The sequence below is a fragment of the Eumetopias jubatus genome, unplaced genomic scaffold (assembly GCF_037043125.1).
Source record: "Eumetopias jubatus isolate StellerSeaLion01/CBP00866 unplaced genomic scaffold, mEumJub1_p1.0 scaffold_10, whole genome shotgun sequence".
NCBI lineage: Eukaryota > Metazoa > Chordata > Mammalia > Carnivora > Otariidae > Eumetopias > Eumetopias jubatus.
Window position 1 is genome coordinate 72,750,255 of NW_028274816.1, and position 14,781 is coordinate 72,765,035.

A 14,781-nucleotide genomic window follows, 5' to 3' on the forward strand; every position below is an offset into this window, starting at 1 on the left:
TTTCCATTCTAATAAATGCATCTGAGTGGATCAAAGACAAAGCATATTCTAACCAGTTGTGGAGAATGACTCTCGCTAATGTTATCCAGAGACCTTAATCAGTCTTCTTGATGTTTTTCTCATGATCAGACATAATGCCACATACCTCTCCCCTGCTGTTGTGTCAAAAATTTTTCTTTTCCTGACTCTTTGCCTGAGACATTGCACTTCTTTTGTAAATAACCCCCCCAATGAGTTATCCTGATTCGAATGTGCTGTTTCCTGTTTAGACACTGACAGATACACCTCTCTCACCAAAAATAACATCCCCACTGAAGCTGCCCAGCATGGCAGCCACTAGCCACCTGTGGATTTTGAGTATCTGAAATGTGGCCAGCCCCAATAAAGATGTGCTGCAAAGGTAAAACACACAGCAGATTTAGAAACCTTGATACGAAAAGAAAAAACATAAAGTGACCTCGATCATTTTTATATTGACTACATGCTAAAGTCACATTTTTAGATATGCTGGAGATATCTTTCACCTTGATTTCACCTGTTTCTTTTCACCTTTTTCAAGGTGGCTGTTAGAAATTTTAAAGTTGTCTTTAAGGCTAGTATTTGTGGCTCAGAATTTATTTGGGATGTACACAGCTGCCCTAGACATTGTGAGTGATCCTAAAACCATGTGTCCTAAACAGTGTAGGTCTTTAACCCCTGCCTAAAGAAAATACCTATGTTTGAAATGTGAAAGCATAAATGCATGATCTTGTAACCTGTTGGAGCTAGAAGGGAAAGTGGAGATCATCGTTTTTCCAAGGAGGAAACCAAGGCATGTTTATTGGCATTTATGAGGCTGCATAGGCTTTCAGCCTCACTTCAAAATGGTCTTTGTTTTTATGTCTTCCTTCTGCCAATCAGACTGAAATACCTAGAGAAAAACTTCAAAATATATTAAAGCTCAAGACAGTATTAACACCGAACTGGTTTGTCGATATCCAATTTTAGGACACAAAGAGAGAGCAGACCTTGGCAGGCCTCACTGTTCATCCTTGTAAAAGTTCATTGCTTTAAAGCATCAGAGGCTAAGGAGCTCTTGGCTGCTTCGTAGAAGACGGTGGGATTGGTACTTCATAAACATAAAACCGTGCCTAGCAAAGGCACAAATACACCAGCTCCACCCACGCACAGTTAGAATCACTAGATGCTCTTTAGAAGGGTCTACTAGTAGGACTCCCCTGACGTCCACTTCCGTGGTCAAATACAGCACAGAGCGCAGGAAAGCAGGCAAGAAAAAGGTTGGGAAGTCCCAGCAGTGGGCATCTTGTGAGACACAGGACGCGGTGCCTACTGGGGGGGGGGGGTGCTGGTCAGCATCTACACTGGGCCCAGCAAGCTGCCAGTGTCACTTACACGGGTTGGTGCGGAGCGGTCAGGCTCCCGCCCACATTGCCGGGCGTCCTGCTGAGACAAGGAAACTAAGAAATCAGCAACAAATCGAAACGGAATAAAAAAACCACCCCATGCGGGGTCCACGGGCCACCTCCCTCCATTAAACAGCAAGGTGATTTGTATCCTTTCCTGACCTACTCTCGGAGGAGCGCGTGAAGAGGATATAGCGTCGCGGGGGGGTGGGGGGGAGGGCGGGCAAGAGAAAGAGGAAACTGCTGTTCAGGAAAGGCTATTTAACTCCTTTACCGAGACGCGTGCGCACACGCGCGCGCGCGCACACACATACACACACACACACACTCTACTACAAACAACATAAAAAAATTCCTTCATCAAAAACTGCGCATAGGGATGTGGAATCGGAACTGATCTTTTTTTCTAAAACTCCTAATTTCTCTCCTTGGTTCCTTTATTGGTTCATTTCCTAAGAAGTTGTTCCTTTCTCGGTCCTGGGGAACTCTCGATCATCCCGAACTAATACAAGGCAAAACAGGCACAAGAAAAGACAAAATAAAATACTGCCGAAGGGCGAAAGGGCTTCGCTCCCGGGCAGCAGCGGACACTAAGAGTAGGTGCAAGTCGGCGCCGCGGGGAGGAATTCAGTTCGCCCCAGACAAACGGGGGCGTGGCGTGCAGCGGGTACTGGCAACTGCCGCCGACCAAACTTCCAAAGGGCCCGGGAGGTGGCAGGGGGCGGGGCGGGGCGGGGGGGGGAGAGATGGAGCGACAGAGGCGGGAGCGGGGGCTCGGAGGGAGTCAGGGCTGAGCCGAGGCTGCTAGGTGGCTCGGGTGGAAGTCAGGCCCCCGGGGATCCGGCCGGCCCTAGCTGTCAGTCAGACTAACCCCGGAGCCCCCGCAGACCCACCGCTCGCCGGAAAGGGGGCGAGGCGGGGAAGGGGCGTCGCCCCGGTCGCCCCCGCCCTCTCCGATGTCATTGGGCCGACGCGGCGGGGTCCGCGCCACCTTTTCTCCATCCCACCCCGTCCGCCCCACTGTGCTCGTCCGGGGGCTGGTGCGGCCCGGGCCGTTGACGTCACCTCCAAGTTTGCTCCCCTCCGCGCCCCACGTGTGGCGGCGGCGACGGCCCGGAGGCGGCGGGGGAGCGTCTGCGAGCGCAGTGGCGCGGCCGCTGACAGGTCCCGCGCAGCCCGGCTCCGGCACGCCGCTCCCAGGTGGGGACCGAGGGCCGTTTGGAGCAGCCGGGCGCGCGCGAAGAGGGGTGCACGGCCCGCCGCGGGCCTCTGGTTGCCGCTGGGGCGGGGAGAGTCGGTGGGACCTCGTAGCCGGGCGCAGAGGGCGCGCCCCGGCGGCCACGGGCACGAAGGAAGGCACTGTCGCTCGCTGCTGTCCGCAGCGCACGGAGCTCCGCGGCCCGGGAGCCTCGAGTCCCCTCCGCGGGACCGAGCGAGGGATGCACGATCGCTGAACGGGGATCCGCGCCGAGAGGCCGCTCGGGGCCGGGGCTGAGACGCACGCCTCCGCCGCCGCAGCCAGGACCCCCGTTCCGGGCGACTCAGGGAACCGGGGCGCCGAGCGCGACCCCAAGGCTCAGGACTCGGGCGAGTCTAAGACGATGGTTTCTTAAGCACGGCACCACGACCCCCTCCCGCCCCCTCGACCGGAGGCAGGGATCCCGCTCACAGGCGCCGGGGGCTCCGTCTCCCAGGCGCAGCTCGCACGGCCGCAGGGACGCACGGGCGATGCGGGGCCCCCCGCAGGAGGTCGCGGCACCCGGCGGAGTCCCGGCCTAGCATGGCCCGCGCGCGGCCCGCCGTCGCCTCCGGCTAGGATGGCCCCTCCGGGCCCGGCCGGCGCTCACCCCACCTCCGCCGAGCCGCTGTCCCGCAGCATCTTCCGGAAATTCTTGCTGATGCTCTGCTCCCTGCTCACGTCCCTGTACGTCTTCTACTGCCTGGCCGAGCGCTGCCAGACCCTGGCGGGCCCGCTGGTACGGCCGTCGGGCGGTGGCGACGAGGCGGGGGCCCCGGGGCGCGGCGCCCTGATCGGAGGCCCGAGGGAGCTGGCGGTGTGGCCCGCGGCGGCGCACAGGAAGCGCCTCCTCCAGCTGCAGCCGTGGCGGAGACTCCGGCCGCCCGCGCCGCGCCACGACGGCGAGGAGGCGGCCTGGGAAGAGGAGCCCCCCGGCCTGGCCGGAGGTCCCGGCGGCTCCGGGGCCGGGAGCAGCGTGGCCGAGGCCCCGCCGGGGACCCTGGCCCTGCTGCTGGACGAAGGCAGCAAGCAGCTGCCGCAGGCCATCATCATCGGCGTGAAGAAGGGCGGCACGCGGGCTCTGCTGGAGTTCCTGCGCGTGCACCCCGACGTGCGCGCGGTGGGCGCCGAGCCCCACTTCTTCGACCGCAGCTACCACAAGGGCCTCGCCTGGTACCGGTGAGCTGGCGCAGGGCACGGCCAGGGGGTGGGGGTGGTGGGGGGACAGCCGAAGGGCGGGGTGCGCGGGTTGGGGGGACCCCCAGCTCCCCTCCCTCCCGGTTTTCTGCAGTGGCTGCTTTTGAGTTGAGGGGTCTCGTTCCTCGTGCCGCCTTGTGCTTCCAGGGAAGTGTGGGTGTCGGGGGAGGCGGTGGGAGGGAAATTTTGGCCTTCACGATTTTTTCTTTAGTTTTTGGGATTTCCTTTTCCTCACACGGCCAATCCCATCTTGTTCTCCTGCTCCGTGAAAGTAGCCCTGTTGTTAGCTTAAGTGGGGAAAAAAAAGTACCTCCTAAGTGAGAAACCTGTTCGTCGATTATTAGCCTTGCAGTGTGCTCCATGCGTTCCCTCAGAGCCCCTGTTTTTATTTCTTCTTTATCTGCTGAACCACCCCCCGGGGCTCCCGCAGTCTTTGCCATCAGGTATTCATTTACCTTGACCTTTTGCCAGATCCTTGTCCTAGGTGGTAAGTAATATCGAGACTCAGTAAAAGTGTCAAGAACCAGAGTCTAGGTAGTTGGGAAATACATGTTCGAGCAAGTGCCGGCAACCAGTCACTGCGCTTTAAAGAAGGGCTTCCTGGATAACAACTTTTGTTTGTGGTGAGGAATGAGTTTTGGAAAGTGTTTGCTAAATTTAAAGGGAATAGTACCTTGTGTTTTTGGCCTGGCTGAAACTTTCCTAAAGATCTTCAAACAATTCTCTTCACACATGAAGTAGCCAATTTTTTCTTCTTTAAAAGAAGAAATAGGGACACTGGTTACATTGTGAAAAAGCCTCCCAATAAAAGTTTAGGAAACAAGTCTGATTCGGTTCTTAATCTTAAATTTGCCAGTCTTCTCAAATTTAGACCACCTTTAATAATGGAATCAGCCAAACTCCAATAAATCCTGGTGTCACCTGGATTTTATTTGCCATAAAATATTGGCCTGTTTTCTTTCCTCTGAGAACAACCAAAAGTCATGTGGCCAGCATTTTCATCTTAGAAAGTTTTATCTTGTTCATTAAGTATGAATTCTCTTTGTTATTTTAACTGAAAGAACATTACAAAAGTGACCACAATTTAAATATATTTCAAAAGTCCACTAAATAAATAATTCATCTCCCAAGCAGAAATGAACACGATCTGACAAGTTTATTTACTTGAGGCTGGTCAGGCACACCCTCAGATTGATTTCGGGAGCCGAATTTACAGTAAGCCAACTTAGGAGAAAACATTTGGCCCTAAAAGTCAAGTTCAAACATTAAACATTTTTAAAACAGTAACTTTGCATTTGTTGGAAAGAAAAACAAACAACTTTCCCTTAATATAGAATATATATCATCTAAAATCATCAGCCACTTAAAAAAATCGCCTTGTGTTTCTGTCATTTATGTTGTATCCTCTGGGAAGTTCTTATAAAAATGACCTGTTGAATCTGAAAACAACAGGTCCTTCTTTTTAGCACAAAGGCAGCTCTGTTTTTTCCATCAAGGACACAAGAAAGAAGTGATTAAAGACCCCTAAAACTCTTATCTGTAGCAGTTTGCATTGAATTGGGCCTCGTATAGTGCTGTAAGGGAACACAATTCAAGGCAACTTCTCGAAAGGTCCAAGACAACGTTTGGCTTGAGGTGCCATTAAATACGGTGAAATATTTAGTACTAAAACCCTTTATTTTCATTTTGCCATATAGTCCTTATTTTCACAAAGTATGATTGTTCTTCTTATTCCAGAAATGAGTATGTGAGGGCGCAGGATATCTACAGACCTGGATCTTATTTTCTGTGAGCCTTTGCTCAGGAAAGAGAAGGAAGGTTTCAAGGTAACTAGAAACACAGTATTAACAAAAAAAAAAAAAAAAAAAAAAAAGAAGAAGAAAGGAAAGAGCCGTAAACTTTTTAGGTCACTCTCTTTTGGAAACAAGATGCGTGTGCTGTAAAGTAAATTTCTCCTCGGATTGTTGATTCCAGCAGAGGAGTGCTATAAAACAATTTATGGTGGTTACAAAAATAACTACCCGGTAGACTTCATGGTTTGGTGAATTTAATTTTCTAAGTGTCGGAGCAATGTCTTTGTTTTACCATTTGCAATGGTTTTTATTGGATGCATAAATTTAAGTTTAATTCAATTACATATGAAACTTATTTTAAAAAAAAAACCCTCCACCTATGCAGCCTGGATTATGCGATTATTCAATGAAATGTTGCCACGGTTCTCTTTCATCTTGGCTCTGAACTTGGGAGTTTGATGTTTGTGAGACAGACTGAAGACTATGAAAAAAAAAATCTCTTGCACGGAACACTACTTAACCTATATTAAGTGCACGTTACTGCTTATGTTCAGCCAATATTTACGATTAGGGATTCGGTGAGACCTTCCTGAGTCAGCCCCAAATTTGTAATATGGGATTTCTACCACATACTGCTGACTCCCCCTACTTCCCCCCACAACATGAACAGAAAGAAAACTCCAGTGTTTGCACCCTGAAGTGAATTATGGAAGAAAAAAATGTGTAAAATATTTTTTAGATGCTCATTGACATGGGAAAATCCTCTATGTCCAGCCGTGTTGTTTTGCCCCTTGAAATCTCACAGTTGACCATAATAGTTCGCTGTGGCAGTGCCCCCTACCGTCCAGACAAAGGGAGAAGTGTGTTGTTAGCAAATAGGAGGAAAATGCCATGGAGAATGTGTTTGAGAATGAAAACAACCAGAAGACCATGATTGGGATGTTTTGGTAAATTTCCCCCACTGGGAGAAAACATAAAGTACTTTGTAAGTTGCACTCCACCCCCACCACTAGTATAATCAATTTCTTCCTTTGAGCAGATTTGTAGTGAAGACAAGAAAGTGAGTGTTGTCAAAATCTCTAAGAAAGGAAGTTACTCTGAATTGTTTTAAAGTGTCCTAGTATTCTTAGAACAAATGAAAAAGGGCAGGTGTTTAGATTCCAGGAAATTTGTTAATGATAATAGAGGATGCTTCAGTGGAGTCTTCTGCGTGTGAAACTCCACCCTGATGGAGTTTTTTTTAAAAAAAAACATTCCACATTGCTTAATTTAGCAAACATGATATCAGGACAACAAATGTCTGTGGCTTGCGTGTCATGGGAAAGCAAAGCTTCACAATGAACAGTCTGCATTTCCATTATATGGGTGGTGGGTTCATAAAGGAAAGTAGGGAATTGTTGCATTTGCTTTAAAACTCTGGAAAATCTTTTCTGGAAGTCGAATGCCTCTGTTGTAGTACAAGAGCAGGTGAGCTCAGAATTGAATAAGAAGGCCCCCCTCTCCCTGTGTATTTCTGCTCCAACAAGAAGGCTGTGTTGTGTTTTTTTTTTTCTGTAAAACAAAAGTTACCTATTTATAAAGTATTGAAGATATGTGTGTACACACATATATATGTATGTATAACACTTTATTTTCTGTAACGTTTCCGTCTCATCTCGAATTTTGGGGAAAGATAGTAAGTGTTCCTCGTTTCTAAAAGTGCCAGCACATTTCTTTCCTACGTTATGATGTGTTTTCTTTAGCAATACTGGAAAATTTGATTGGAGAAGAGTATCATTAAATTATTTTACTCGATAGCATCCAGGAAGGTCAAAGATCACTCAGCTTGGAGTTGAGGAGTTGGTTCTCTGCCCCTCCCCTTCCCACCCCGGCTGCATCAAAATTTAAAATTTTCTGGCCTCTACCGATCATTGACTTGTTTTCCAAGTCTACCGAAGAGGCAGACGGAACAGAGGAACTTTCGGTTCCTATCAGGAGGAACTGGCCTTTCTTAGCAGCTGGGAGCAGCTGCAGAGTACCTCCATGTGCAGTTTCCCACCCTCCTGAGCCACAAGCTCTTTCTGCACGAAGGGGTGGAAATGAAATTCGAGCCAAGGGAGCTGCAGAGTTTGGCCACCCATGCAAGGTCAGAGGGACTGAAGTCCAGGGGGAGTTCCTCTGTCCTTAGAGCAGAGTTAAGAACAGTGGGAAGGGATGCGGGGTAGGAGGAAAGCGGGAAGAAGTTGCTTTGGACCGCGAGTCCAGGGTGCTTGTCTACAGGGGGAGAGGGTGCAATTTCTCTTATGCATAGAGTTCCCAGGGGCTCTTAGGGACTGTACACTCTCTATCCGTAGAGAGACTGCAAACAGCCTATTCTGAGAAGGCCCAGCACTGTCATTTTGTTAGCTGAATGTCTCTCCTCGGGGCTCCCAGCAATACCAGTCAGACGGCCTCGTTCCTGTGATTAGGTGTGTGTGTCCAAGGGTGCGTACAAGAGCAGAGACACTGAGTAGATGGGCAAAGTGATGGAATTAGTAACAGGCAAGTTCTTAAAGTGCCTGTTGAACTCCTGAGCACTGTCAGACACCCAGGATATGGAACAGGCTTTGGGACTGGTGAGTCCAGGCATTGAAAACAACAACAGCAAAACCCACGTTTGTTACAGCCTGGAACTGAAATAGCTCTCATGCTCCAGTATTTCTTTATAACAAGTGAGAGTTATCGTGTGCTGATAACGTTTTATGTGAAAGGCATAGCTGTCTCTGGGCGAAAAATCCTCCATAATATTGTGATCTGCCCTGTCCTTAAAAAGAGAACCCTGTGGCCAGAGTATTTGTCTCATGTACATAAGTCTGTTGATTGGCCAGGAAAACATACGTTCCAAATCTGTATATCAGAGGGGGTCATGGGAATAAAATAATAAGCTGTGCAATTAATGACATTAGGCGCTAACCTTACATAGACCAGATGCTCACATTGGGAAGGGAAGAGTGTCGCAGAGCAAACAAACCTACTTGATCTAAACAACGAAAGGGCCTCCCATCTCTAAGGGATGCATGTGAACAACTGCAAATTGCAATTACCATCAGTCAAATTGCCGGGCCCCGTTGGGAACTTTACACACTTAGCACTTTTCCTTGGGGGAGGGGGACATCTTCCTCCCCCAAGTCATAATAACTTGGCTGATAGAGTGTCCTCTCTTCGTACGTTTCCCAGATATACTAGACTCCCCGCTTTTTGAAAATTGATCTCTGCTGAGGTGATGAGTTACAGTTGTGAAAATGAGATTTCTTATGGAAGCAATGCCTTTAATGCGCAATCAGAGTAATATTGTAACTACATAATGTTGCAACTCCCTAGTCCTGTTATCTTAAAAGTTTGAACAGCACTGTTGCTAATTTGATACAGTTTAAGAATCTCCATGGGGGATCATGATACAGTTAACTTATAAACTTGGGTGAAACCAGAACTGAGAAATTGAAGAAATGAGTTCAGTGACCTGAAGCATCTTTCCAGTTGCTGGTCTCCAGTGATGCAACTCTTGATTTTTTTTTTTTTTTTTTACCCATTATCATGCAGTCAAGACTGCCACGCCATCCTGTGATCCCTTGAGGACTGTAGCCCAAAAGTTCAGATCTGACTTCTTTCAGAAGCTGTCAGATGACAGTGAATGTAGAAAAAAAAAAGAGGGAGTGTTCATTAAGAATGAAATTTAGTACTTGCCACAAGGCGTGTGATACTCTTGCACAGTTGAAAAATAGAATCCTTTCCCGCAGACTGTGGAGGGCGGTCCACTTTGAAGGTGACATGTAGTGCCATCTAGTGGGAGGGAGAGTCAGGAAGGGACCCAAGCCGCTGAACTTGGAAAAACCTCAAGTTATCAGAGAGTGAGTGCTGTCTTAATTAGGGAAAGCGGGGCAGGTCGCCTTCGGTAGCACCTAGAGCGTGGATCGTGTGTTTAGCGTGACCACGCTGTGCTTTGTTTGCATCTAGGTCTGAGCTCACTCCTTTTAGGCGGGGAGTTTATTCTTTGGAGAGAAATAAGAGACTTGCCTTCACCATAAACCTGAGAAACAAGATATAAATGATTAGGAGGTTTATATTGGAAAGGTGCATGAGTGGAAAGGAACGCCAGATGCCCCAGATTAGTTTCGTTAGTGTGTTTTGCCTCTGTTTCTGAAAGCCAGCTTCAAATGAAAACACTTCCAGATGATTTTATTTCAACAGCAGTGATGCAGGCTTATTCCCTCCCCCCCAGTTGTACAGGCTCTGGAGGAGGGTCCCATGATTCCTAACAGGCAGCACACAGAAGCCTGTTTATTTTTTTATTTCTTATTTTTTACTTTTTTTTTTTTAAAGATTTTATTTATTTGACAGAGACAGCGAGAGAGGGAACACGAGCAGGGGGAGTGGGAGAGGGAGAAGCAGGCTTCCCGCGGAACAGGGAGCCCGATGCGGGGCTCGATCCCAGGACCCTGGGATCCTGACCTGAGCCGAAGGCAGACGCTTAACGACTGAGCCACCCAGGCGCCCCACAGAAGCCTGTTTAACCCCGAATGCATGGAGACACACTATGAAGATCCCACCCACGAGGGACAGTGTCACAGGAGGCTGCTTTCAGAGTCCCAGCCGGAGAGCCCTTCCTGGGGCTGCCGCTCCATGCCTGGGGAGGGTGGGTGGGGGGAGAGTAGTGGCGGTCAGGTGAAAGTTTCACAGGGGGGCAGGGGGAAAACAGGAACATTACAGAGGAGACATTGGCCGACCCCACTGTAGCCAGGTGATAAGGTTAACACTGCCGCCTTATCACATGGAGATCATGCACCCCTGGGGTATGCCGGTGAGGAGGGTGTCCTTCTCCCAAATCGTCTGACAAACCCAAATGGCAGGGCAGCTGAATAAATCCCTGATCGGTATCCTTAAAACATGTCAAGATCGTGAAAGACAAAGACTGATAAACAGTCACAGATCAGAGACAAGAGACTAACCACTAGTGAGTAAACACGGTGTGGCACCCTTGATTAGATCCTGATGGAAAAATGGGAATTTGATCACTGCACGAGAGTACAGTTGGATCACTGTACAAGAGTAATGTGACATGCTAACTTTAGGGGAATCTGGGTGGAGGGTCATCTGAGAATTGTCTGCACTTTTTTTTTGAGAGAGAGAGAGCATGAGCAGGGGCAGGGGCAGAGGGAGAAGCAGACTCCCCACTGAGCAAGGAGCCCGACACGGGACTTGATGCCAGGACCCCAGGATCGTGACCTGAGCCGAAAGCAGACTAAGCTTAACCGACTGACCACCCAGGCACTCTTTTGCTATTTGGGTTGTGTGTGGTTTTTTTTTTTTTTTCTTGAACAGTTTTAATATCTGATATTACTCCAAAACCAAAGGAAAAACAGCCATATCAACAAAGAAGGGAGGAGATGCCTCATGGCATCACAGGATGAGGGCTCCTACCGAAGGACTCCTCTGCCCACCAGCTCTGTCTCCGCCCCGTTCCTTCTTTCCTTCCAAAGGCCCCCGGCGCAGGCCTGCCAACTTCCCCTGCCGGCACCTGTTGCTTCCAGACATGCTCATCTTTCCCTCAGCTGACTCCCCAGTAAAATTGGCTCACGGCTCCCCTCCTACTCTCTTGTCCCTGAAACAAACACAGAGACCGTTCTGTTTTTCTCTTTCTTCTCTTTTTTTTTTTACGGCTGGCGGATGTAATGTGAAGACGGTATAAAAAGTCACCCACCCTGACCGAATCCTACTCATGCTGGAGAGCCGAAGCTTCGATGATGCCAAGGACAGGTTTTTGAGAACACAAAGAACTGCGGTTAGGGGTCAGAGGCAAATCAGTCGTGGGCGTCTGGCTTTTTGGCTACAACACGGGAGGAGCTGTTGTTGGGTGGGGAAGCTGGTTATGGGGTGGAATGATTGCTCTTTGTGGCTGAGGTCCAGCATAGCCCAGATCTTCTCGGCCAGCTCACTAGACCTGGTGCTTTCACCTTTGTTTTAGACACTGTGGCTTATGAGACCAGAGCAAAACAGACACGGACCGATCACAGGGTTCAAGGATGAGGAAGGACCAGAGAAAATCCAACTTCTAGAACACCAGATAACCAGGACCTGGGCACCCAGGGTGGTTCTTCCCGCTGGGGCTAGTGAGCCCCGGATGCCCATGTCATCAGATTCAAGCGTCCCATCTGGCGGGGGGGCACCCTGGCATTTTCTGCTTCTGTTTTTAAATACACAGTTGTGCATCTGAGGTTCTGGTTTACCAGAGTAATGAAAATCTCCCTGGTGAACGCCTGGGTGACTCAGTTGGTTAAGTGTCTGCCTTCAGCTCGGGTCATGATCCCGGGGTCCTGGGATCGAGCCCCGCATCGGGCTCCCTGCTCGGCGGGAAGCCTCCTTCTCCCTCTCCCACTCCCCCTCCTTGTGTTCCCTTTCTATCTCTCTCTGTCAAATAAATAAAACCTTTAAAAAAAAAAAAGAAAGAATATCTCCCTTGAAACATTTTCTTTGGTATTTTTAACAACTGTAAAAATAGTGTTATCCACATTATATTTTTACTTAATCAGAACAAAACCACGTGCACTGCATCTCGAGACGCAGAGAATTTAGCGTTGCCTTTTTCATCATTATTCCCTTATCTTGATTGGATCAGTTTTGTTTTTGTTTTTTTAGAGACAGAGTGGTAGGTGGTGGGAAGGGGCAGGAGAGGGAGAGAGAGAATCTTAAGCAGACTCCAAGCCCAGCACAGAGCCCAAGCCAGGGGGCTTGATCTCACGACCCTGCAACCATGACCTGAGCCGAAATCGAGTCCATGCATAACCAGCTGAGCCACCCCAGCGCCCCATCGATTGGATTAGTTTTATGAACCTGTTTTGTGCAAAGGACCCACTACTAATGCTTACGTAGATGAGATAATTTCTGTGATTTAATACCATTCCCTACTTGGCCGTTTGGCATCTTTCCATCTTAGTTGCTCTACGCTTTTCTTCATGCATTTTGAAACTTCTTTAGAAATAGCAAAATATTTGCAAACCCTGAAGTGGACATTTGATGAAATATATCGTCTTAGTCTCTATTTCATTTATTTCTGCTCTGCTCTTTGTTGCTTTCTTTCTTCTGCTAACTTTGGGCTTAGGTGGTTCTTTTTCTAGTTCCTTGAGATGTAAAGTTAAGTTGCTCGTTTGAGATCTTTCTTCTTAATGTAGGCGCTCGTTGCTATAAACTTCCCTTATAAAACTGCTTCAGGAGCAGATTGTTCAACCTCTCCATATTCGTGATGTTTCCAGTTTTCCCCTTGTTCATTGATTGCTAGTTTTATACCATTTGGTTGGAAAAGATACTTGACATGGTTTCAGTCTTCTTAAATTTGGTTAACACTTGTGTTGCAGACCAGCACGTGATCTGTCCTGGAGAACATTCTGCTACTCTGGATGGAATGGTCCGTGTATGTCTGTGAGGTCCATCTGGTCTAAAGGATCTTTCAAGGTCAATGTTTCCTTATTGATCTTCCGTCTGGACGATCTCTTATTTTAATGGAAGGTAACAATTTAGTGACGTTTGGTGAGGCCTTACCTTGTGCTGGATGTTATTGCATGTAGTCTGGATATTTTATTAATATGATGACTGTTACTAGGTAGATCCTATCACTTTTTGCCTGCCCAGGAAACAGAGGCCCAGAAAGGTGAAGTAACTTGTCCAAGGTCATACAGCCAAGTAAATGGTAGAGGTGCTATTTGTAGATCTTGTGAGTCTGTTAGTCTATATGGAAAAACCAAACCACTTGTGTTTTTGCTCAACCTCTCTCTCTCCCTCTCTTTTTTTAAAAAAAGTAATCTGATGACAGAATCCATCTTTACTGGGCAGAGCAGAAATCCTGGTCATTCGCTTGGTTTTCCCCCCCATCTGTTAAATATCGACAGTAACTACGAAAAAAAACAACAACAAGTCTCTTAACTATGAAGTAGTCCAAATGAGCAAGTTTCCTCCTAAACTGCTGTATGGGAGAGCCAAAATAGTGTGGGACATGCGATCGGAAGGCTGCTCGCTGTTTGTGGCGGTTGGGGCCAGGTGAACTCCTGGCTGCGTCTCGTTGCTCCTGGCATCACGCAGTCCTGGGCTCCCATTTGCCTGTAAGAACCTGCCGACCGACTGCCTCTTCCTCCTGAGCATGGCTGAGTCACTGCCAACGTCCAGATTTCTCACTCTTTGCTTTGTGTGCACCTTTTTTTTTTAAAAAAACATGTTTTTTATTTGAGAGAGAGAAAGAGCAGGGGGGCAGAGCAGACAGAGCGGCAGGCTTCCCGTGGAGCAGGGAGCCCGATGTGGGGCTCGATCCCAGGATCCTGAGATCATGACCTGAGCTGAAGGCAGATTAATCGACTGAGCCACCCAGGCTCCTCTGTGTGTGCACCTTTTGATTGACATTCCTTTTTTTATTACTTTAGGTATGCTAATACTCTCAATCAGGGCACATCCTAATTGTCACCCCAAGCACGATTCTGTCTATCTTCATTATTATTTTATTAATCACTGTCATCATGAGAACCAAGCCCTTTACTCTAGTGGTCAGGTCATTGCTATGTAAGAAATGGCTGATGATGTGAATTTCCTTTGGTTCCAGTCAGATAGAAGCATAGACTCTAAAGGTTGCTGGAGTTATGGAAGTTATCTGGGAGATAAAGATTTTCTTGCTTATAAAGGAACCGCCGTGCCTCGCTTGACATTCAGCTAAAAGACAAGACTGGGTTCTTGAATTCCATGGTACCATTCTGGAGAATACAATTAAGAAATAAGTCCATGCTCCAGAAGATAAAAATTCAGTTTTGGAGGTTTGGCAACCATGACAGAAACATTCCAGAGAATGGAACAAGTTAATAGCATTATGTTTTTCTCCTCCCAGAGTGGGTGAATTAAAGCCTTGAATTGATTTGAGTCAGCGGTCAATTCATCTTTCAATGGCCGGTTTTCATCTCAGATGACTTCCTCAATATTTTGATGTGTATAGATTTGGGGACCCAGCTAGCATGACTGGCCTGTGGATCCTCGTGAGTAATTTGTGTTTTATGGTCGTTGCCTGCTTGTTAAAGATTAGTGGGGGAAATCCCAGTAAAGACAGGAAGAAGTTTTCTTTTTCCTTTTCTTCTTTTTTTAAACTTTGCTTTTTCTCTTGAGT

At 47.9% G+C, this 14,781-nt stretch overlaps 1 protein-coding gene across 1 annotated transcript in view; it reads left to right on the plus strand.

The window, feature by feature from the left end:
* The first annotated feature begins 3,220 nt into the window (after positions 1-3,220).
* Positions 3,221-14,781, plus strand: part of HS3ST3A1 (heparan sulfate-glucosamine 3-sulfotransferase 3A1) — a 93,719-nt gene continuing 82,158 nt past the window's right edge. Inside the window, exon 1 of the mRNA XM_028089063.1 lies at positions 3,221-3,819. Coding sequence (XP_027944864.1) covers positions 3,221-3,819 — 599 coding nt within the window. The remainder of the gene's footprint in view (positions 3,820-14,781) is intronic.